This window comes from Mycteria americana, chromosome 18, assembly GCF_035582795.1.
Source record: "Mycteria americana isolate JAX WOST 10 ecotype Jacksonville Zoo and Gardens chromosome 18, USCA_MyAme_1.0, whole genome shotgun sequence".
Lineage (NCBI taxonomy): Eukaryota > Metazoa > Chordata > Aves > Ciconiiformes > Ciconiidae > Mycteria > Mycteria americana.
The window spans coordinates 2,815,818-2,838,298 of NC_134382.1; the positions used below are offsets into that span (position 1 = coordinate 2,815,818).

The following is a 22,481-nucleotide window of genomic DNA, read 5'->3' on the forward strand; positions in this document are numbered from 1 at the left end:
CTGTGCCTCTGCAGCCCCACAGCCCCCCTCGGGCTGTCACCCCCCACCTTTGCCCCCCCGCCCCTTTGTGGGTCTCCGGAGCCCCCCCAGGGACGCTGCCCCCCCACCACCCCAGCCCCCTGAGGGTCCCCCCCATTTCCCTGGGGGCTCCCCAGCCCCTCTCAGGGTCTCACCCCCATCTCGGGGTCTCCCCATCCCCTCTGTGGGTCTCTGCAGACCCCCAGGGTCTCCCCAAACCCCCCAGCTTTGCCAGCCCCTTGGGCCTCTCCATTTGCTTTCTCCTCCCCACGTCCCTTTTGGGGAGCATCCTCTTTTTTTAAAATTTAAATTTATTCCTCTGTTTTTTCATCATTTGATCCGTGTGTCCCCCACCATCTCAGCCCTGTGCCCCGAATCAGCAGATACAGTGCACAGGGGAAGGAAAAGCGGGGGCAAAACCCACCCGGCTCCGCTTCTTCTTCCCCAAGGTCCAGGAGATGACGGTGCTTCTGAGTTTCCAATTTAAAAATAATTTTAAAAGCCCCAAAAATGGGGATTTTTTTCACACTTTCCCAAAATGGTCCACTACGGAGGGTGATGGAGGTGACATGGATGCCCTGAACGGGCAGACCCGTAATTAACAAACCCAAACGATGCCTCTGAGAGAGAAGTGGGGAGTGGGGAAGGACCAGGGATGGGGTGGGATGGGATGGGATGGGATGGGATGAGGTGGGATGGGGTGGGATGGGATGAGGTGGGATGGGATGAGGTGGGATAAGGTGGGATGGGATGGGATGGGATGGGATGGGATGGGGTGGGGTGGGATGGGATGAGGTGGGATGGGATGGGGTGGGATGAGCTTCCAAGAGGTCTCCACTGAGATGTGGGTGTCCACCTCTAACTGCCCCGGGTGAGTGGAGGGGCATGAATACCTCAGGGAAGGTCCTGGCCAAGGCGGTGGTGCTGGGGCAGGGGTGCTGCCACCCCCCGGTGACCTCTCAGGTCTGGCCGTGTCCCCTACCCATGTCCCCACCCTTCTTTAGCACCAGCACCAGCTAGCTGGCCTGGGATCTCCCCATCACCCAACATTTCCCCATCTTGGAAGGTCCCCAGATCCATTAATTATCCATGACTCAACCAAGAACCTGAGCCAGCAGCTCGAAAACTCCCCTTTTATCTGATTTTCGGATGTTGACACCTAGCAGTTGCTGATCAACGCTGGTGTCACCCCAAAACAGGACACCAGGAGAGACTGGAACATCTCAGAGCTTCCCTGCTGTCCCCTAAGCCACCGACGTCCGTCCCCGATGTTGCCGAGTTCCCCCTCGTTGGGTTTATTTTCATCGGTGCTTTCGCTTCCTCCCGCAGCCCTGGGGCTTTTGGCTGCTGGGATTTTTTTTTTTGCCGTGATTATGAAACTGGTGGTTTTAAACCTCTGCACCATTTTAGGTGATTCTTGACTTCTGGGGGGGTTGTCCAACCCCAAATCTGCGGCGGGAGGACACGGTGCGGGTCACCCCTGAGCTTGGGGGGTCCATCAAGGGTTGGTGAACATCTCCTGGGACCGTCCTTGTTGAGACTGGCTGAGATAAGCAACGCTCCGGGCTTTTTTTCCGACCCTACGTTGGGTGGATTTAATCTTGGGTGTGGGAAAGGGGCCCCTTTCCTGGGGAGGTGGTTGGTATGCAGGGATAAAAAAAAATAAAATAATAATAATAAAACCGTGCCCGTCTCCATCCTGGGTTGCAAAATGGAGGAAATAAGAACTCACCTTCCAAAAAAATACGTTTCCAAGGCTGGTTTTGCCCCCGGGATAGATCCGACCGCGATTAACAGGAGGGGAAGGCAGGACCAGAGGTAAATCGCTGCCGTAAATCACCGCCCCAGGGGTCTCGGCAAAGCTACGGGGCCGCTACACCTGTGCCCGGGAAAAGCACCGGGAACGGCGGCTCCTTCCCATTTCGGCATCACCGTGAAGCCGGATCCGTCCGGCACAGCGCCGGTGCTGCGTGAAACCCCGCCGGGTGACGCGGTGGAGAAAGGGAGATGTTTATGGAGGGCAACCTGGGATGGCCCGGTGGGAAAACGTGGTCCCCGAGGGGTGATGCGGGGCTCCCGGCCAGCTTTTTTGGTGTCCCCAAAGCCTTTGTCCCTGTTGTTGGGGCACTGGGAAGGAAATCCTTTGGGAAATGCCTTTCCGAAACTCCTCCATCCCGACCGTCTGCTCGTTTCCTTCGCAAGAAACCCCTCGTTCTCCATAAAAAGCCGGCGAAAGCACCGCCGCCTGCCCCGGAGGAGGTTCCCCCGCGACGGGGTGGGCACGCCGGGCGTGGGTGACGCCGGTGTTCCCAGAGCTGCTTGGGGACAGACGGATGAAAACCCTCATTCCCGGTTTCTTGGGGTTAGCGAACCCATAAAGTGGGTTTTTCACCCCAGATTCGCGGCGATCGGGAGGGCCGGGCACCGAGGTCCTCGCCGATGCTGGCACGAAGCCGGCGGGGGTTTTGGGGTGTTGGGGTGCATGAATGAAGGTGCATGAATTTCCCTTCTCCCTGCAAACGGGAGGGCCGTTTGGTTCTAATTAGGTAATGAGTTAATTAGGATTAATTAGTTAATGTTTGCAAAGCACTTAGGAGATGAAAAACGCCAGCGTGGGGCATCCGCATGCTGCACCCCGTGGAGGGTTTGGCTAAAATCCCCTCCCCGCGACGCCCTTAGGAGGGGGCTCCTTAAACCAAGCCCGGCCAGGCCGGACTTAACACCCAGCCAGGCGACGGGCTCCGGTAACGGGAGATCTCAAACGGCGAGGCGTGCTGCCGGCGCTTTGCCTTGGCTGCCGCGAGGGGAAAAGCTGTGCCGGGATGGAGGCACGCCTGCCGAGAGCCAAGCGGGCACGTCCCGGCGTGCCCATCCCGCTGGCAGCGCCGTTTCATCCGGCGGCGGGGGGGAAAATTCCAGCACTTGCGGCTCAGGGGCCTCCCTTCCCGCCAGCATCCCGCGGCAGAGCCGGCACACGCGGCACACGTGGGAAGGCGTTGGGTTTTCCCTGCCCGGCGGGTGCATCACCGCGCTTTGCCGGATCGCCCAGACCCTCACCCCGTCCTGGCGTCCTCCGGCATGCCGGAGCTGGGGCAGAAAAGGGGCTGCGTACCCCAAAAAAACCCAAGAATCAAGGCACGGTGGAGCCCTCCCGGCTCGCACCGGGGTTACCGTGAGGTAACAAAGCCAATTTACTAATTAACTGGGATTAATTTCCCTGTTTGCCCAAACACACCCGCCCCGTGGTTTCCCTTCATTGCCTAACGAGCCGCCGGGATGAGCATCGGCAATCTCGGCTGACCGCCACGTGGTCCAGCGGGACGATGCTCTCCGTCACCCAAATTTCCCGGGTATCTTGGCCACCCGCTTGGGACACAAATTAAATAATAACCTGTTAACGAGCCGCGAAGGGACCCCCCGGCCCTGAATGTGAGCAGGGCTGGATTTGGGGTGAAAAAAGGTTTTTTTTTTTCTCTGGCAAAACGAGTGCACAGCCAAGCCGGCCCCATCCCCGCTCGCCGGCGCGGCTCTTTGATGATTTAATTTCAGCCGTTCCTTGGTCCCCGGTGGGTCCCGGAGGGGAGACAAGACCTGAATTCCTAATGCAGAAAAACAAGCAGAAAAAACCAAACCCATGTGGGGTTTTTGTTTTTTTTTTTTGGCTTTTTCCAAGCTTTTCGGGCCTGTCGGGAAGAGGAACAAAGCGGGTGGTTATTTCCCAAAAGGAAGGGAAAGGATATGGGGGGATACCGGGGTTGTGCTGGAGGGGGGGGCATGGAGGAAAGGGGGGTGCCGGCAGCCGGAGCGGGGCGATTCGGCGGCGAAAGCCGAGGCGCTTGTTCCCCTTGGCTCCCGGCCAGGCGTTCACGCCGCCTCCGAAATATGCAGCTTAACCCCCCGGGCATCGCGTGTGCGTGCGTGCGTGTGTGCGTGCGTCCCCTCCATCTTCCCGGCCCCAGACCCCTGGGCCCCGGCCCGCCGGCCCCCTCCTGCCCCGGGGCTGGGGGGACCCGTCCTCTGCCTTGCTTGGTCCTCGAGGGGGGACCGGACGGGTCCCCAGGGTTCCCCGGGTTCTTCTGGGGGGGAAGTCTCGCTGTGGGGCAGGCGGCTCTGCCGTGGGGCAGCTGGTGCTGGCAAAGCCCACCGGTCCCCATAGGTTCCATAGGTCCCATAGGTCCCCATAGGTCCCACCATGGCCAAGCATCACGGTGACACAGGAGGGGACGGTGCGAGCTCGTCACCCAAAACTCCTCTCAAGGTGATTTTTGGCCAAATTGGTAAAACTGGGGGGGGAAATGGTGTTTTCTCAGCAATGCCTGTGCCAGCGTCACCCGTGGTGTCCCCTGTCCCTTTTTCCCCATGGGTCCCCTGTTGCTCTGCCAGGGGGGTGGGATGGGGGCAGCGCGGGTGGGCGCAGAAAGCTGGGGGCTGGACAGATGGACGGACAGAGGGACGGAGGGATGGACGGACAGAGGGATGGACAGATGGAGGGACAGAGGGACCGAGGGACAGAGGGATGGAGGGACAGAGGGATGGCAGGATGGACGGACAGAGGGACGGAGGGATGGACGGACGGAGGGATGGACAGATGGAGGGACAGAGGGACCGAGGGACAGAGGGATGGAGGGACAGAAGGATGGCAGGATGGATGGACAGAGGGACAGAGGGATGGACGGACGGAGGGATGGACAGATGGAGGGACAGAGGGACCGAGGGACAGAGGGATGGAGGGACAGAAGGATGGCAGGATGGACGGAGGGACGGAAGGATGGACAGATGGAGGGGACAGACAGATGGAGGGACAGGGGGACAGAGGGATGGAAGGACGGATGGACAAACGGATGGATGGAGGGATTAAGGGACGGACGGGGAGATGACTGGCCGGGGGACTGAGGGACGTGTGGACAGATGGACAGGCAGAGGGACAGAAGAACGGACCGAGGGCTGGGAAGGCGAGCGGGTGGCGGCTGGACGGACGGCTGGAGGGGACGGGACACGGGTGGAGGTGCCGCGGGAGGAGGGCGCAGAGCGGGGGCTGCGGGGCCGGGGGCCGGGCTGGAGCAGCCGGCGGAGCCCGGGGAGCGGCTCCGGGGCCGTCCCAGCGCCGCGGCCCCTTTAAGCGCCCACCCGCAAGCGGCGCCGCGGCCCCTTTAAGCGCCCCCCCCCACCCCCCCCGCGGGCGGGCGGTGGTGCGCGCCGGTGGGCCGCGCCGCGCGGGGGACAATGGGGCGGGGGCGGCACCACTGTGGCTGCGGGGGGGGAGGCAGGAAGTGCCGCGCGGCCCCGCCCCCTCCTCCTCGCCCACCCCCCGCCCGTCGCGGCGGGGAGCGCTGTGAGGCGGCGGCGGGATCGCTCCCCCCTCCCCCCTCCCCGGGCACCGGCACCGGCACCGGCACCGGCACCGGCACCGGCACCGGCTGGGTGAGGGCAGCGGGCGCCGGCGGCTGGGGGAGGCGGCGGGCGGCCTCGAACCCGGGGTCTTGGTGGGGCGCGGAGCAGGGAGCGGTCTCGAACCCGGGTCCTGCCGGGAGCAAGGGGGGGGGGGGGCGGTCTCGAACCCGGGTCCCCCCGTTGCAGCTTCCCGGCAGCCTCAACCCCGGCCCCCCCATTGCAGCCGCTCCCCTGGGTGCCCTCGTTGCAGCCCCCACCCCCGGGCTCCCCCATATCAGTTTCCCCCTCTGTCCCCCCTATTACAGCCCGCCCCCCCGCTCCCCCATATCATCTTCACCCCCAGCCCCCCATTACACCCTCAGGCCCCTCATATCAGCTTCACCCCCGGTCCCCCCCACTGCCACCGCCCCAGCCCCCCGTTGCCACCTGACCCCCCAGTTCCTCCCCACTGCAACCCTCCCAGCTCCCCCCATTGCCGCCTGACCCCCAATTCCTCCCCATTCCATCCCCCCTCCCCAGCCCCCCTCATTAGCAGCCTCACACCCAGGCCCCCCATTCCCCGCCCCCCAAGCTCTCCCCCCGCTCCAGGACCCCCCTTTACCGTCTGCCCCCAGCCCCGAGCCATGGCTTGCAGCCTGAAGGACGAGCTGCTCTGCTCCATCTGCCTGAGCATCTACCAGGACCCGGTGAGCTTCGGCTGCGAGCACTACTTCTGCCGCCGGTGCATCACCGAGCACTGGGTGCGCCAGGAGCCCCAGGGCACCCGCGACTGCCCCGAGTGTCGCCGAACCTTCGCCGAACCCACCCTGGCCCCCAGCCTCAAGCTGGCCAACATCGTGGAGCGTTACAGCGCCTTCCCCTTGGACGCCATCCTGGGCGCCCAGCGCAGCCCCTTCCCCTGCAAGGACCACGAGAAGGTCAAGCTCTTCTGCCTCACCGACCGCGCCGTCGTCTGCTTCTTCTGCGACGAACCCGCCATGCACGAGCAGCACCAGGTCACCAACGTGGACGATGCTTTCGAGGAGCTGCAGGTGGGTCCATCCGTCCCTCCTTCCATCCTTCCATCCCGTCCTGGCCATGAAGCATCATCCCTCCAGGATCCCCTGCCCTGGGCTGCTCCTCTGAGCTCCTTTGTCCATCTGTCCCCTCTTGCCTCGGTGTTGGCTCCTGTCTGTCTGCCCCTGCACCCTTTCTGTCCCCATTGGGGTCAGCCCCGTGGCTTCCTCCCATCTGTCTGTCCGTCCATTAATCCACATGTTCTTGTACGTCTCTGCCCCCGTGGGATTCCCCCTTGCCCATCTGTCTGTCTGTCCACACTGGGAGTCCTTTGGGACCCCCAAGCCAGGCAGCCATGCACCCCCATGGATCTGCTGAGCTGCCCCCAAGTAGGACCCCCCCAAGCCATTACCCGCCCCCCAGCTCTGTCTGGGATGGGACCCCCGTGCCGGCAGGGACCGACCATGCCCCTGCCACCCCCTGCACCCCCTTTCCCATGACCCCCGTACCCCACGAGCTGGGTTTTGGCAGGAAAGCTGCCTGCTGGGATCCCTTTTTTCCCCAAATCCCCTATTTTATGGGTTTTTTTCCTCCCCGTCTTGCAGCGGGAGCTGAAGGAGCAGCTCCAGGGGCTGCAGGAGAGCGAGCGCGGCCACACCGAAGCCCTGCACCTCCTCAAACGGCAGCTGGCCGAGACCAAGGTACGAGCGGGGACGCGGCTGTGCCCCCTGATAGCACCCCAGCCCCAAGCCTCGCCGGCCTGACTTTGGGACCTCCAAAGACCCCAGACCCCCCAGTTTCATGGATCTGCCCCATTTTTTTCCTTCTCTGGTACCCCAAAATCCGCTGGCAGGTTGACAAAGCCACCCATGAGGTGGCTCATCCCTCTTTTATTTCCTTCGGGGCTGCTTTTATTTATCTTTTAAATTAATTTTTATTTTATATTCATCTCCTTCTCCTTGCTCAGGGATTCAGCTTCCAGCGAGGTTCAATTTTCTCTCCATTCCCACCAGCAACGGGGGTTTTTTAGGTTTTCTGTAGGGATGTGGGGTCAAATATCCATCCTTGGATGCTTGGAGCATCTGGAATTGTTTGAGTTAACGGGGCCGTAGGGGTTTATTTTGGGAATTAAGGATTCATGAAGGGGTTGGGGCAGGTTTGGGGGGTCCTGACGCCCACCTGCACCCCAAAAGTCCTCAGCCAAGAGCCTGCGGGTGACTATCGGGGAGGCTTTCGAGCGGCTGCACCGGCTGCTGCGGGAGCGGCAGAAGGCGATGCTGGAGGAGCTGGAGGCGGACACGGCGCGGACGCTGACCGACATCGAGCAGAAGATCCAACGCTACAGCCAGCAGCTCCGCAAGGTGCAGGAGGGCAGCCAGATCCTCCAGGAGCGCTTGGCCGAAGCCGACAAACACGTCTTTTTAGCCGGCGTCGCTTCTCTTTCCGAGAGGTGGGTGAGGCTGGAGTGACACCGGGGTCCCCTATGTCGTCCCCCTCTTCATCATCTCTCCTTCGCAGGCTGAAGGGGAAGATCCACGAGACCAACCTGACCTACGAGGACTTTCCCACCTCCAAATACATGGGGCCGCTGCAGTACACCATCTGGAAATCCCTTTTCCAGGATATCCATCCCGGTGAGAGGCGCGGGGATGAGCTGGCTGCGGGATCAGGGGGTTCCTGGCGAGGAACGGGGACGTGCCGGAGAGGGATAGGGACAGGGACATCACCGGCAAGGGACAGGGTCGTGCCAGAGAGGGATAGGGATGGGGACATCACCGGCGAGGGACAGGGTCGTGCCGGAGAGGGATAGGGATGGGGACATCACCGGCAAGGGACAGGGTCGTGTCGGAGAGGGATAGGGATGGGGACATCACCGGTGAGGGATAGGGATGTGCCGGAGAGGGATGGGGATGGGGACATCACCGGCAAGGGATGGGGACGCGCTGGTGAGGGATGGGGATGGGGATGTGCCCGTGAGGGATGGGAACATCACTGGTGATGGACGGGGACATGCCGGTGACGGAGGGGGTCACACCGGTGAAGGACGGGGACGGGGACATCACTGGTGAGGGATGGGGACGCACCGGTGAGGGATGGGGACACACCAGTGACCTCTGCACCACGGTAGTTTGCAAACTGGCGGGGCAGAGCCACCTGCGCTGGGTCTGGGGGCTGCGTTGACGCTTGTCCCCCCTTGTCCCCGTGTCCTGTCCCCCCCCAGTGCCGGCAGCCCTGACGCTGGACCCCGGCACTGCTCACCACCGCCTGATCCTCTCCGACGACTGCACCATCGTGGCGTACGGCAACCTGCACCCCCAGCCGCTGCAGGACTCCCCCAAACGCTTCGACGTGGAGGTCTCGGTCTTGGGTTCGGAGGCGTTCGGCGGCGGGGTCCACTACTGGGAGGTGGTGGTCTCCGAGAAGACCCAGTGGATGATCGGTTTGGCCCACGAAGCCGTCACCCGCAAGGGTAGCATCCAAATTCAACCCAGCCGAGGTTTTTATTGCATCGTCATGCACGACGGTAACCAGTACAGCGCCTGCACCGAGCCCTGGACCCGGCTCAATGTCAAGAGCAAGTTGGAGAAGGTGGGGGTCTTCCTGGACTACGACAAGGGGCTTCTCATCTTCTACAACGCCGACGACATGTCCTGGCTCTACACCTTCCGGGAGAGGTTTCCCGGCAAGCTCTGCTCTTACTTTAGCCCCGGGCAGAGCCACGCCAACGGCAAGAACGTCCAGCCCCTCCGGATCAACACCGTTCGCATCTAACGGGGGGATGTGGCCCCGGGGTTCGGCGTGTGTGTCCCCCCCGGGTGTTTTCCCGCTGTTTGGTGGAGGTTTGGGCTGGTCCTGCCCCAGGAACTGCCCCCGGCACGGGGCAGGATCTGGCCTTTCCCCCTTCTCTCTGTCCTGTGCTTCCAGGAGGGTCCCGGGGGGGGGGGGTCCGGGCTGCTGCAATAAATGAATTTGGAGAGAAGGGGCTGGGTGGTGGAGCACCCTGGGCGGGGGGCGCGCCGGGCCGGGGGGCACCATGGCCTGCCACGCCGTAGGTACTGCACCGGGCCGTGGTGTGCTGTGCCGTCTGTACTGCGCCGTGCCGTCGTGCACCGTGCTGTGCCGCGCCGTACATACCGTGCCATGCCATACATACTGTGCCGTGCCGTCCTGCACCGTGCTGTGCCACGCTGTACATACCGTGCCATGCATACGTACTGTGCTGTGCCACGCCGTACGTACTGTGCCATGCCGTATGTACTGTGCCGTGCCGTCATGCACCGTGCTGTGCCATGCCGTACATACCGTGCCGTACATACCGTGCCATGCCATAGGTACTGTGCCGTGCTGTTGTGCGCCGTGCTGTGCCACGCCGTACATACTGTGCCATGCCATAGGTACTGTGCCGTGCTGTTGTTCACTGTGCTGTGCCACGCCGTACATACCGTGCCATGCGGTATGTACTGTGCCGTGCCGTCGTGCACCGTGCTGTGCCACGCTGTACATACCGTGCCATGCCATATGTACTGCGTCGTGCCGTCGTGCACCGTGCTGTGCCATGCCGTACATACCATGCCATGCCGTATGTACTGTGCCATGCCATGCGTGCCGTGCCGTGCCGTAGGTACTGCACCTTGCCATCATGCACTGTGCTGTGCCATGCTGTATATACGGCACTGTGCACCATGCTGTGCCACGCCATACATACCGTGCTATGCCATTTGTACGGTGCTGTGCCATTGTGCGCTGTGCTGTGCCATGCCATGCCATACGTACCATGCCACGCCATATGTACGGCACTGTGCCATTGTGCACCGTGCTGTGCCACGCCGTGCATGCTGTACTGCGCCATGGTGCGCCGTGCTGTATGTACAGCACTGTGCCATCATGCACCGTGCTGTGCCACGCCATACGTACTGCACCATACTGTGGTGCACCATGGTCTGCCGTGCTATATGCACTGCACCATACCTTGGAGCACCATACTGTGCCGTGCTATATGCACGGCACGGTGCCGTTGTGCACCGTGCCGTGCCAGGCCATAGGTTCTGCACCGTGCTGCAGTGCACCGTGCTGTACGTATTGCACCGTGCCGTGGTGTGCCACGCTGTGCTGTACTGCGCCATGCTGTGCCACACCATATGGGCTACACGGTGCCGTGGTGTACCATGCCAGGCTGTGCCGCGCTGTCACAGCCCCGGGGACGCCAGGGTGACGAGGAGGGGTCCGTATAGGGGATGCTGCCTACGTATAGGAGCAGTTCCCATATAGGGGATGCTGCCTATGGGGCCGTGCCGCGTGGAGGGGCTGGGCTGCGTGAGGTATAGGTATATAGGGGGACATGACGTGGAGAGCGGGGCTGTGCTGTAGGGCCCTGCGCGTGTCAGGCTGTATAGGGGGTGGGCTATATAGGGGGTCTGATATATACAGGGGTGGGCTATCCAGGGGATGTAGCATATGGGGGGGCTGTATAGGGGGTGGGCTGTCCAGGGGCAGGGCTATATAGGGGTGGGCTGTACCGGGGTGCGATGTATAGGGGTGGGTTATATAGGGGGGAAATGGGGGGCACCGCCCCCCGCGGGTCCCCTCCCGCCCGCCAGGGGGCGCTGCTGCAACCCCCGCCCTCTTGCCGGCCCCGCTTGGGCGCGCGGCGGTGGCAGCCCGCGCATGCGCGCTGGGGGCAGTCCCTGCGCCGGCGGCACGTCCGCGCGTGCGCCGCAGGCCGGGCAGCGGCGCGCCCCCGCCGCCATCTTGCCCCGGGCACGGCCCCGCCGGTACCGGGAGGGGGTGGGGGGGGGCCGCTGAGGGGACCCGGGGGCTGTGGGGCTGGGGCGGGGCATGGAGGGGCACTGAGGGGCTGCGGCAGCCGGGGCGCTGCGGGGACCTGTGGGGCACAGGTGTCTGTGGGGCTGGGCTGTGGTTCGTGGGGGGCTGTGGGGATGGAGAGGGGGTTGTGGGGCGGGGGGGCTGTGGGACAGGGGTGTCTGTGGGGCTGCGGGGGGCCGTGGTTCATGGGGGGCAGAGGGGCTGTGGGTTGGAGAGGGGGTCGTGGGGCACGGGTGGCTGTGGGACCTATAGGGGGTTGTGGGGCCGGGGGGGGCTGTGGGGTGGAGCGTGGGGAGCTGGGGGAGCTGGGGGACGTGTGGGGTGTTACGGGGAGGAGCCCGTGGGGCTCAGGATGCCGCTGGGGTGTGGGGGGCACCTCTGGGCCCAGGGTGTCTGTGGGGGCCGCTGGGCTGGCCGGGGGGGGCCGTGGGGCAGGGGTGGGGCTGCAGGCCCGGGGGGCTGTGGAGCCAGGGCTAGGCACGGGAAGCTGGCCGGGGGGCTGGCAGAAGGGGGAGCGGGGGACCCGGGGGTGACCCCCCCCCCCCACTCCCTGCCCCAGCCATGGAGCCGAGTGGGGGCGGGCGGAAGGAGAGGCCGAAGCCCCGGGAGCCGGCGGCTCGCCTGGAGAAGGCCAAGCAGAAATCAGCCCAGCAGGAGCTGAAGCAGAGGCAGAGGGCGGAGGTGAGTGACCCGGGGCAGGGGGGGGGGGGGTGGCAACGATGGCAACGCTGGGGCCGAATCCCCCCCCATCACCTCTTTCTCCCCCCTCCCCGTGCAGATTTATGCCCTCAACCGAGTGATGACGGAGCTGGAGCAGCAGCAGTTCGACTCCTTCTGCAAGCAGATGCAGGCCTCTGGCGAGTGAGGCGGCATGCGCGGCCCCCCCAAACGACCCCAGACCCCCCCATCTGCTGCCTGTCCCTTTTTCTAACCCCTTTGTTATTTATTACCAAATAACTGCTTTTTTTTTTAAATAAAATCTGTGGTGGTTCCACGTTTCTCCGGCTCCTGGTCCCTCAGCGGCGCTGGCGGCTCCGGTCCGGCCCGGTGCCGGCTGGGAATGGCGTGGGGGAGGCTGGATTGGGGCCGGGCGCCAGAGCAGCTGCGGCCACCGGCTGCCAGGTCCGGCCCTCCTCACGCCGAGCAAGACCTCGGCCCGCCGGTTCCCTGCCAAGGGGAACGGTCCTGCCCTGCCGGTGCCTGGATTCGGCCGTGGGGGGGTTACGGCAGGGGCTGCGTCCAGCTCTCGCAGCTGCTGGCGCTGCGGGAGCCTCCCCGGGGACCCCGAGTGTTTCTCTCTGCCGCTCGGCGCAAGGTTTGACCTTCGCTTCCTTCCTCCACCCACACGCCCTCCGCTTTCCAGCCACCGCCATCGTCCGGCATCCTCCGGCTTTCCAGAGAGTTCGGATCGCCGGCTTCAAATCCCGCTTTGCCCTTCCACCTCCCTCCCACGCCCCAGCGAGCAAACACCAAGAGGGAGGGAAAAATAAAACACATTAGAGAGATTATTTCCCTACAGCGACGAGTAAAATAATAAATACCAAAACACTGCCGATGAATTGGGTTTCGGAAACCCTCTGGAGATTTGATCGGCGGCTTCCTCCCCCTGGGGAGGGGGCTACCTCGTTACAGTCAGGATTTTGGGGGTGTAAACCTCTCCCTCGTAATAAATTAATGATGTACAGCGGTGGCGATCCCTAAATTTCACGTTCCCCCGCACAGGGAAGGGTTTGGGGGTCTCTGGAGTGGGGCTGTTGTTCTTGTAGTGGGGGACAGGGGTTCACTCATCCCCCCTGTGAGGGACAGGGTGCAGGGAGGGTATTTTGGGGCTCCCCCGAAGCAGAGCCTTTCCTACCGCTCAATTATTTCTCTTTTCTTTTCTAAACAGGCTCCCACCGCAGCTGGGATTCGGCTGCCGTGGTTAGAAGAGCGAAGGGAGATCTCGGTGGAGGAGGCGGCACCCGAGAGCGAGGAGGAAGAGGAAGGCTTTACTAGGCGTTAGGCGAAGGCAGGGGTTAGGCTTTGCAGCTCCAGACGGCGAAGGGGAAGATGATGTAGGACATCGACCAGGCGAGGCAATAGACGGAAGCCACCAGTGCCGGTGAGAAGAGGACGGCTGCCACCCCTGCGGATTGGGAAAAGCCTTTGGGATCTGCTCCTTCCTCTTCCGCCGCCGTCTCGGTGGGTTTACTTACCCCCCCCTTGATTTTGTCCCTGTCCTTACCTCCGGCGTAAACCACTTTCTTCCAGAGCTGGGACTCCAGCACCTTGTCGTGGGGGTAGAAACCCCGATCCACCATGAAGAGGATCATGACGATGGCGGTGACGCGCAGCAGGGTGACGTTACCCCCCGTCAGCAGGAAGGTGCCCGCCAGCAGCGAGGAGGCGTAGGGACAGGGCAGCCCCCGGTAGGTGAAGGGGATCCCTGCTGGGTGCCAGGCGTTCAGCCAGGGGGGGGAAATCGCCCCCAAACCCCCCTGATGCCCCCCAAAATGCTCGGCTTACCACTGGAGAAGAAGCACAGGCGAGCGAACACGGCCATCACGTAGGCGATGGCCAGCAGCCCGTCCAGGACGCCCTGCGGCTGCAGCAGCAGAGCCGTGGCCAGCCCGAAGGTGGTGAAGTCGGCGAAATCATCCAGTTTGGCACCTGCAGGCAGCGAGCGGGCAGCTGCCAGAGGGGTAGGGGGCAGGGGGAGAGCCCAGCAGTGGGCTCCCGGGGCGGCGGGACAGACTCACCCAGCGCCGAGCAGGCGTCGAGCTGTCGGGCAACAGCTCCGTCAGCCAGATCGAGCAGAAACCCCACCAGCAGCAGCCAGCACGAGTGGTGGTGTTGCCTGGGGAGGACGGAGAGGGCAAAAACGGGGTGACCCCCCCTTTGCAACCCCTCCCGTTTCACCCCATTTCCCCTTTTTCCCCACCTATTGAGGCTGCAGAGGACGGAGGAGAGCCCCGCCACCAGATTGGCCACGGAGAGCCCGTTAGCAGCGTTTTTCCGGATGAACTCCAGCGTCCAACCCCGGCCCGCTCGCTCGCTCAGGAACAGCTTCTTCGTGGACTGGAAAATACCTGCAACCCGCCGAGGCGGCCGGTGAAGGGCAGAACCGACGGCCGCTTTCCAACCGGGGAGTGATTTAAACCCCCCCGAGGCAGCAGGTCGGTGCTGGGGAGGGGGGGCAAAGCCCCGCAGCCCCCCCCCCCCCCCCCGCCTCCAGTGCTGGGAAGGGGCTGGAGGAGATTTTGGGGGGTGCTGCCGACGGCGGGAGCCTTGCTGGCTGTTCCCCTCCTCAAACCGAAGCGCCCAAAAGCCTTTTAGCAAGTGGCGGGATTTTTTGTGCAAGCCCTGCTTCTTATCTACCCGCCGGAGGCGAAAGTAAAACCAAATAAACCAATAAAAGAACTGCAAAAAAATAAAAAAAGAAAAAGAAATCCAAACCCAAGCTTAGACTAAAAGCCAACCCCGGTTTTAAGCTCTATTGATCTTATATACCTATAGGGCTAAGCTTTAGAGAAAGAGTTTAAGGGTCATGTCCTACTAGTGGGCTTTGCACCCTGCCTTTGCCGTGGTCCCAAAGCCAGGCAAGCTGGTGAGATCCTTCATCTGAAAGAAAACAGCACGTCAGAGCAAAACACGAGCCGCCCCCGCCCCTCGCCGCCCCCCGTTACCCGCTCCCGGCTGAGCCCGGGCCAACTCATCGCTGTCCCGGTGCCGAAACGCCACCGAAAACGGCTCCCGAGGTGTAAAAAAAAAACAAACAACCCCAAACCACCTCGGTAGCAAGGAATTAAAACATATTCCTGGTTTGGGGAATCCTGCCGGCGTCGGTGGCTCCGCGTGCCGGCAGCGGGACGGATGCGGCCACCGCCACCGGTGACCTTTGGACACTGCGCCCCGCGCCGCCGGTACGGGCTGAGCCGGGCGGCCGGGGGTGGAAAATCCCCCCCGATCTGCCGGGATGGTCGCTCCGCTGCCTTGGATTTTACCGGATCCGGTGTTTTTTTGGGGGGCTGAGCACGTGCCCTGCGCCGTCCCCTGCTTCTTTTCCTTGGCTGGGGCTAAGCCGGTGTGTTTTGGAGTCTCCAAAGACGAAAAGGGGCAAAAAACGGCGATTTGGGGGCTCGCTGTCACCATCCCTACCCTCCCCAGCACCGGGCAGGATCAGGCTCCCGGGGAGAGTTACCGGTGCTGCCGCCACACCGGCTCCGGTGCCAGCAAGCGTCACAATACCCAGGCATCGCCATGGCACTCAAACTTGCCTATTCTTGGCGTTTCTAGCCCCAAAAGCAAAGGGCTGGGGCGGGAGGGATTTCCTCAGCCCCGCACCGCTGCTGGTGCTTTTTATTACTATTTCTGGGGGGAAAAAAAGGCAGTTTTGGCTCTTCCCGGGTGACCCCGTGTGTGTTACGGGGGCTTGTGCCCCCCGGGGGGGTCTCGGAACCCCCAGAGCTGAGGGACAAAGGGGGTTCAGCCGGAGGAGGTGCAGAATTAAACTATTTTGGGGGGCTGCTTTACGGTTTTTACGCTTTTCTACCCCAATTCGCAGGGCCGAGCGCGCGGCGCTCAGCCGATGACCCTTATTTTTCCGCTAAACCCCCCAAAACGGTGATTTTGGAGGGGGGGGGGGAGCCGCCTTGCGAAGGGGCCGAGCAGCATCGGGGCGTCGAGCTGGCACTTACCGACCGGCGGTGACACCATCCACATGGCTGCGGCGGTGGTGGCGGCGGTGACGCCCCGGCAAGGGGAAACTGAGGCAGGGGCGGCTCGGCGGGCGCTTGCCCGGCACGGACGCCGCGTTATATAAGGAAAGGCTTCGCCGGCTGAGTCACCCCGCTGGGGGTGGGTCCGGCCAGAGGACACAGGGGTTTTCGGAGGCAGCTGGCACCACCGGCGAGGGAGGAGCTGGCCCGGGGGGGCCCGGGCGGCCGTGCCAGGCTCACGGCACCCGTGCCAGCCTCAAAGGCCCCGTGCCAGGTTCACAGCACCCGTGCCAGGCTCGAAGGCCCCGTGCCAGGCTCGCGGCACCGATGCCGGGCTCGCAAGCGTGCGTGCGGGGCTCGCGGCACCCCTACCAGGCTCGCGACGCCCGTGCCAGGTGTGGAGCACACCTGCGCCACGCTCGCAGCACCCTCGCCAGCCTTGTGGCACCCTTAGCAGGCTCTTGGCACCTGTGCCAGGCTCGAACCACCCACACCAGGCCTGCACCGCCCACGCCAGGCTCGCGGCACGCACGCCAGGCTTGTGCCGCCCGCATCAGGCTTGTCGCACCCGGGGCGGGACGGTGGCACCCATGGCGGGTTCATGGCATCCGTACCGCGCTTTGCAGCACCCATGGCGGGTTCATGGCATCCGTACCGCGCTTTGCAGCACCCCTGCCGTGCTTTGTAGCGCCCGTACAAGGGCTGCACCCACCTGTGCCGGGCTCACAGCACCCGTACCAGACCCACGCCACCATACCAGGCTCATAGCACCCATACCATGCTTGTAGCACCCATACCAGTCTCACAGCACCCATACCAATCTCATAGCACCCATACCAATCTCACAGCACCCATGCCATGCCCACAGCACCCATGCCATGCTCATAACACCCATGCCATGCTCACAGCACCCATACCAATCTCACAGCACCCATGCCATGCTCACAGCACCCATACCAATCTCATAGCACCCATACCAATCTCACAGCACCCATGCCATGCCCACAGCACCCATACCAATCTCACAGCACCCATGCCAGTCTCACAGCACCCATGCCATGCTCACAGCACCTATACCAATCTCACAGCACCCATGCCATGCCCACAGCACCCGGCACCACCACGCCCCCGCTCCCCCTGTGCCCACTGCCACCCTCGGGCACGACACCACCGTGCCCAACCCCGTGCCGTATCACCACCGCTTCACATCGCCGGCGCCGCGGGGGGCCACAGCCGGTGCCCCCCCTCCCCGCGCCGATAAGAAACGGCTGGCTCAGCCGAGCGCCGCCGGGTTAGGTCCCCCCGTCCCCCCCCAGGGCCTCTGGCGGGCGGCACCCACTTATGCAAGGGTGTCACGAGTTGGGGTGGCCTCAACCCCCCCATCCCCGAGCAAAGGGCCCGCGATAGCAGCGGGGCCGCGGCGCGCCGGGGCGGCACTGGCGGACGACGGCGGCGATGCCGGGCCACCGCGGGGAGAGCAAAGGTCCCCCGGGACACGGTGACAAGGGGCCAATAAAACTTATACAGCCCCGGTGCCCCGCGGCAGGAATTTTCCACCCGGATCCCCGGGGGAATTGGGGGGTGCTTGCAGCCCCCGTCCCCGCGGGGTGCCTGGGTGGGGCTGAGGGGACCTGAGGAGCTCCGGCTGGGGGTCTCGGGGTGTTGGCCGTGGTGGGGTCGCCGGTGAAAGGGCTCTTTGTTCGCCGGTCACGCGCCGGCGGCGGCGGTTGCGAAGCGACGGCCGGGCCGGGAGGGCAGGAGGCGGTGGGAGAGAGCCACAGCCGTGGCCGCTGGCCCTGGGGCGCCTGGAGGGGGCCATCCCCGGGGCCTCGGGGCACCTCGGGGGGGCCCATCCCCATGGTGACAGGACGTCACTGGGTGCCCATCACCGTGGCATCACGGCACGTGGCTGAGGCGGTCCCCGTGTCCTCAGGGCACCTCAGGGGGCCCATCCCTGTGGCATCGAGGCGCCTTGGGGTGCTTGTCCCTTCGGCATCACGGTGCCTCACGGTGCCCATCCCCATGGCTTCAGGGCACCTCGGGGTGCTTGTCCCTGTGGCACCTGGGTGTCTTTGGGTGCCCATCCCCATGGTATCTGGGCACCGGTGGGTGCCCATCCCCATGGCGTCATGGCTCCTCGGGGCAAACCATCCCCGTGGCACTGGAGTGCCCCTGGGTGCCCATCACCGTGGTGTCTGGGCACCTCTGGGTGCCTGTCCCTGTGGTGTCTGGGTGTCTCTGGGTGCCCATCCCTGTGGTATCCGGCCACCTCCGGCTGCTCCCCGCGCCTGCTCTACCGCTGCCTTCTGCCAGCAACCGAGCCGCCCCCGCGTGCCGGCCACCCCGCACGCGTGCCCACGCCGCAGCACAGGGACGCGCGTGGTGCCAGAGCTGTGGGTTTATTTGCCCGATGCCACGCCAGGACGTCGCCGCCGCCGCCGCCGCCGCGCTCAGTTCCAGCTCATGGTCTGGAAGGGAGAAGCCGCTCAGGGGGGAGTGCGGCACCCCGGCACCCCGGCACCCTGGTGCCCCAGCATCCCGGCGCCCCAGAGCCCTGGTACCCTGGCACCATGGCACCCTGGCACCCCATTCCCCTGGCACCCTGGCACCCCGGCACCCCGGCTCCATGGCACCCTGGTACCCTGGTGCCCCAGCACTCTGGCACCCAGCACCCCGGCACCCCAGCACCCTGGTACCCCGGCACCATGGCACCCAAGCGCCCCAGCGCCCTGGCACCCCAGTGTCGTGGCACCCCAGCGCCCTGGCACCCCGGCACCCCATTCCCCTGGCACCCTGGCACCCCGGCTCCGTGGCACCCTGGTACCCTGGTGCCCCAGCACTCTGGCACCCAGCACCCCGGCACCCCAGCACCCTGGTACCCCGGCACCATGGCACCCAAGCGCCCCAGCGCCCTGGCACCCCAGCACCCTGTCTCCCCCTCCCCACCTCGGCGATCCAGTCCTCGAAGGCGGAGACGCGGGTGAAGACCGTCGGCTTCTTGGGCGCGTTGCAGCCCAGCCCCGAGACGAAGCTGGCGATGCCGTGCACCTCCCAGTGCCCGTCGGCCGCCCGGCAGTTCAGGGGACCCCCCGAGTCGCCCTGGGGCACAGGATGGGGCGGGGGGGTCAGCACCAGGGGGTCCCGGTGTCTCTCCCCCCGGCCCCGGCACGGCGTGGCACTCACGTTGCAGCCGGCCTTCTCGGCACCGCCGGCGCAGATCATGGTGCGGCGGATGGCGAAGATGCCCCACCAGTCGGGCTGGCTGCAGCGCTCGTAGGCCACCACGGGCAGCAGCGCCTGCTGCAGCCGCTCTGGCAGCGGCCCCCCCGCTGCCAACCCGGCGTTAGCGGGGCCGGAGCCGGGGCTGCGCCCCGCGTCCTGCCTGCTGGCCCTGACCGTCCGTGGCCGTCCGTCTGTCCATCCATCCATTCAGCCATCCATCCATCCACTCATCCATCCATCCATCCATCTGTCCATCTATCCCTCATCCATCCATGTGTCTGTCCACTCCACATCCATCCATCTGTCCAGCCCACAGCCATCCATCCATCCATCCGTCCATCCATCCGTCCATCCATCCATCCGTCCATCCATCCATCCCTGCATCCTTCAAGCCTTCCCTCCATCTCCCCAGCCATTCATCTCTCCATTCATTCCTCCATCCCTTCTCCATCCCTCCATCTCCCCTTCCATCTCCTGTTCCATCTCCCCTCCCATCTCCCCTTCCATCTCCTCTTCCATCTCCCCTTCCATCTCCTGTTCCATCTCCCCTCCCATCTCCCCTTCCATCTCCTCTTCCATCTCCCCTTCCATCTCCTCTTCCATCTCCCCATCCATCTCCTCTTCCGTCTCCCCTTCCGTCTCCCCTTCCATCTCCCCTTCCATCTCCTCTTCCATCTCCCCATCCATCTCCCCTTCCATCTCCCCATCCATCTCCCCTTCCATCTCCCCATCCATCTCCTCTTCCGTCTCCCCTTCCATCTCCCCTTCCATCTCCCCTTCCATCTCCTCTTCCATCTCCCCATCCATCTCCTCTTCCGTCTCCCCTTCCATCTCCCCTTCCATCTCCTCTTCCATCTCCCCTTCCATCTCCTCTTCCATCTCCCCATCCGTCTCCCCTTCCATCTCCCCTTCCATCTCCTCTTCCATCTCCCCTTCCATCTCCTGTTCCATTTCCCCACCCATCTCCCCTTCCATTTCCCCTTCCATCTCCTTTTCCATCTCCTCTTCCATTTCCCCTTCCATCTCCCCTTCCATCTCCTCTTCCATCTCCCCTTCCATTTCCCCTTCCATCTCCTTTTCCATCTCCTCTTCCATTTCCCCTTCCGTCTCCCCTTCCATCTCCCCTTCCATCTCCCCATCCATCTCCCCTTCCATCTCCCCTCCCATCTCCCCTCCCATCTCCCCTTCCATTTCCCCATCCATCCCCCCATCCGTCCCCCATCCGTCCCCCATCCGTCCCCATCCCCCCCGTCTCCCCCCGGCACGCACTGGCCAGCCGTCCCCAGCCGCTCAGGTAGCAGGGGTACCCGTCGGGCAGGACGGTGCCCGGGGGCGGCAGCCGCCCCACCTGCACCTGGGTGTTGAGCACCGCCGGGCGCTGCAGCTTCAGCAGGGCGATGTCATTGCTGCCACACAGGGACACGTGTCACGGGGGGGCCCGGGGGGGACGACAATGTCCCCAGCCCCCCGCCCCCAGGGACCCCGCTCACCCGCAGGCCACGCAGGAGCTTTCCCATTTGGGGTGGACGAAGATGTCGGCGGGGGCCACGGGGATGCGCTGCTCGGGGCCCTCCCTGGCACCCATGTCGTACTCGCCCAGCACCACCTGGTAGGTGTGCGTGGAGCTGCCCGGGGGACGGGGACATCAGGGGACGCTGCGGCCCTCCCGCAGCCCTCCCTGCACCCATTTGGCACCCCCCCATGCACCCGTCCGGCACAGTATATCCCCCCTGCACCCATCCCTGCACCCAGCGCCCCCCGATGCACCCTGCACCCCCCCTGCACCCGTCCTGCACTGTACGTCACCCCTGCACCCACCCTGCACCCAGCACAACCTCCGTGCGCCCCCCCCACACCTCCATCCCCTCCACGCACCCACCCCTGCACCCTGCCCTGCACCCATTTGGCACCCTGCACCCCGCCCTACACCCTGCACCCCTCCTGCACCCCTCCCGCACCCATCCCTGCACCCTGCACCCCTCCCGCACCCATCCCTGCACCCTGCACCCCCCTGCACCCCCCATCTCTTCCATGCACCCATTCCTGCACCCTGCACAATCTCGATGCACCCTGCACCCCCCTGCACCCCCCCATGCACCCCCCTGCATCCCCCCTGCACCCATCCCTGCACCCCCGTGGCACCCTGCCCCCCAGCTCCCCGCCTGCCCCAGCACCCGCCGTGGGTCTCGGGGGTCCCTCACGAGATGCAGTGTGCGGCCGTCATCACCCAGTCGGGCGCGATGAGGGAGCCCCCGCAGGTGTGGCGGAAGGTGCCGTCCCGCTCGTACTGCAGCGAGATCTGCGGGGACACCAGTGGGTGCCACAGCACCCACGGGTGCCACCCCCCCCCCCCGCCCGATCCCCCTGCCGCTCACCTGCCAGGGCCAGCTATAGGGTGCAGCATCCTCCCCGTTGACCACCCGCGAGTCCGGCAGCACCGCGGCCCGGCTGCCTGCGGGGCAAGGCACCCGTCACCCGCCGGGCACCCGTCACCCCACCCGAGGTCAGGGACACGGGTGGGGGGGCTCGGGGACACGGGCGGGGGCTCGGGGACACCTTACCGCCGGCCACCAGCAGCAGGAGGAGGCCCAGCATCGCGGTCCCGGCTCGGTCAGGGCGCACGGGGGCGGCCGCCGGCCTTAAATCCCCCCCGGTATCGGGGGCACCCAAGGGCGCCCCTGGGAACGGGCACCTGGCGCCCACCTGGGCGCGGGAGGGGGTGCGGGGGGGGTTAACCATTAACCTTGGCCTTGGGGGCGCCTGGCCCCCGGCACCCGGCCAGCCGCACCCAGCGGAGGCCCTATAGACCCTGGGTCCCTATAGACCCCTACAGACCCCTGGGTCCCTATAGACCCCTATAGACCCTGGGTCCCTATAGACCCCTACAGACCCCTGGGTCCCTATAGACCCCTATAGACCCTGGGTCCCTATAGACCCCTACAGACCCCTGGGTCCCTATAGACCCCTATAGACCCTGGGTCCCTATAGACCCCTACAGACCCCTGGGTCCCTATAGACCCCTATAGACCCTGGGTCCCTATAGACCCCTACAGACCCCTGGGTCCCTATAGACCCCTATAGACCCTGGGTCCCTATAGACCCCTACAGACCCCTGGGTCCCTATAGACCCCTATAGACCCTGGGTCCCTATAGACCCCTACAGACCCCTGGGTCCCTATAGACCCCTATAGACCCTGGGTCCCTATAGACCCCTACAGACCCCTGGGTCCCTATAGACCCCTATAGACCCTGGGTCCCTATAGACCCCTACAGACCCCTGGGTCCCTATAGACCCCTATAGACCCCTGGGTCCCTACAGACCCCGTACCCCCC

At 64.5% G+C, this 22,481-nt stretch overlaps 4 protein-coding genes across 5 annotated transcripts; 2 read left to right on the plus strand and 2 right to left on the minus strand.

Moving 5' to 3' along the window:
- The first annotated feature begins 5,226 nt into the window (after positions 1-5,226).
- Positions 5,227-9,345, plus strand: LOC142418571 (E3 ubiquitin-protein ligase TRIM62). 2 transcript variants are annotated; one of them, XM_075520603.1, is made up of 7 exons: positions 5,227-5,377; positions 5,409-5,439; positions 5,998-6,440; positions 7,011-7,106; positions 7,599-7,855; positions 7,924-8,039; positions 8,627-9,012. In XM_075520603.1, the coding sequence occupies exons 1-7, from the start codon at positions 5,242-5,244 to the stop codon at positions 8,877-8,879; spliced, it is 1,332 nt and encodes a 443-aa protein (XP_075376718.1). In that variant the 5' UTR covers positions 5,227-5,241; the 3' UTR covers positions 8,880-9,012. The 2 variants fall into 2 exon arrangements, with proteins under 2 accessions (XP_075376718.1, XP_075376717.1); XM_075520602.1 differs by having other exon boundaries at positions 5,276-5,439; positions 6,024-6,440; positions 8,627-9,345.
- Positions 9,346-11,013: 1,668 nt separating this feature from the next.
- SVBP (small vasohibin binding protein) lies at positions 11,014-12,227 on the plus strand. Its single transcript, XM_075520649.1, has 3 exons — positions 11,014-11,177; positions 11,789-11,910; positions 12,008-12,227. Exons 2-3 carry the CDS (start codon positions 11,791-11,793, stop codon positions 12,092-12,094), a joined length of 207 nt encoding a protein of 68 aa, XP_075376764.1. The 5' UTR covers positions 11,014-11,177; positions 11,789-11,790; the 3' UTR covers positions 12,095-12,227.
- Positions 12,228-13,220: 993 nt separating this feature from the next.
- TMEM269 (transmembrane protein 269) lies at positions 13,221-15,470 on the minus strand. The gene is given in 9 exon segments (XM_075520842.1): positions 13,221-13,354; positions 13,454-13,654; positions 13,735-13,878; positions 13,968-14,065; positions 14,150-14,391; positions 14,765-14,829; positions 14,999-15,138; positions 15,213-15,306; positions 15,410-15,470. Coding segments are annotated over 9 exon segments (1,179 nt in total).
- Positions 15,471-18,053: 2,583 nt separating this feature from the next.
- LOC142418676 (proproteinase E-like) lies at positions 18,054-21,743 on the minus strand. The gene is made up of 8 exons (XM_075520843.1): positions 21,710-21,743; positions 21,524-21,600; positions 21,350-21,447; positions 20,639-20,773; positions 20,418-20,554; positions 19,110-19,255; positions 18,854-19,025; positions 18,054-18,394 (listed from the first exon to the last, which is right to left on the minus strand). Exons 1-8 carry the CDS (start codon positions 21,741-21,743, stop codon positions 18,054-18,056), a joined length of 1,140 nt encoding a protein of 379 aa, XP_075376958.1.
- Between the last annotated feature and the right edge of the window lie 738 nt (positions 21,744-22,481).

Excerpts from the sequence above, each read along its gene's own strand:
- LOC142418571 (XM_075520602.1), top strand. The coding sequence starts at position 6,033 with ATGGCTTGCAGCCTGAAGGACGAGCTGCTCTGCTCCATCTGCCTGAGC. Across the intron at positions 6,441-7,010 it reads ATGCTTTCGAGGAGCTGCAG|CGGGAGCTGAAGGAGCAGCT; the intron begins GTGGGTCCATCC and ends CCCGTCTTGCAG. Across the intron at positions 7,107-7,598 it reads GGCAGCTGGCCGAGACCAAG|TCCTCAGCCAAGAGCCTGCG; the intron begins GTACGAGCGGGG and ends GCACCCCAAAAG.
- SVBP (XM_075520649.1), top strand. The coding sequence starts at position 11,791 with ATGGAGCCGAGTGGGGGCGGGCGGAAGGAGAGGCCGAAGCCCCGGGAG. Across the intron at positions 11,911-12,007 it reads AGCAGAGGCAGAGGGCGGAG|ATTTATGCCCTCAACCGAGT; the intron begins GTGAGTGACCCG and ends CTCCCCGTGCAG.
- LOC142418676 (XM_075520843.1), bottom strand. The coding sequence starts at position 21,743 with ATGCTGGGCCTCCTCCTGCTGCTGGTGGCCGGCG. Across the intron at positions 21,601-21,709 it reads CCTGCTGCTGGTGGCCGGCG|GCAGCCGGGCCGCGGTGCTG; the intron begins GTAAGGTGTCCC and ends CTTGCCCCGCAG. Across the intron at positions 19,026-19,109 it reads CCGAGAAGGCCGGCTGCAAC|GGCGACTCGGGGGGTCCCCT; the intron begins GTGAGTGCCACG and ends CCTGTGCCCCAG.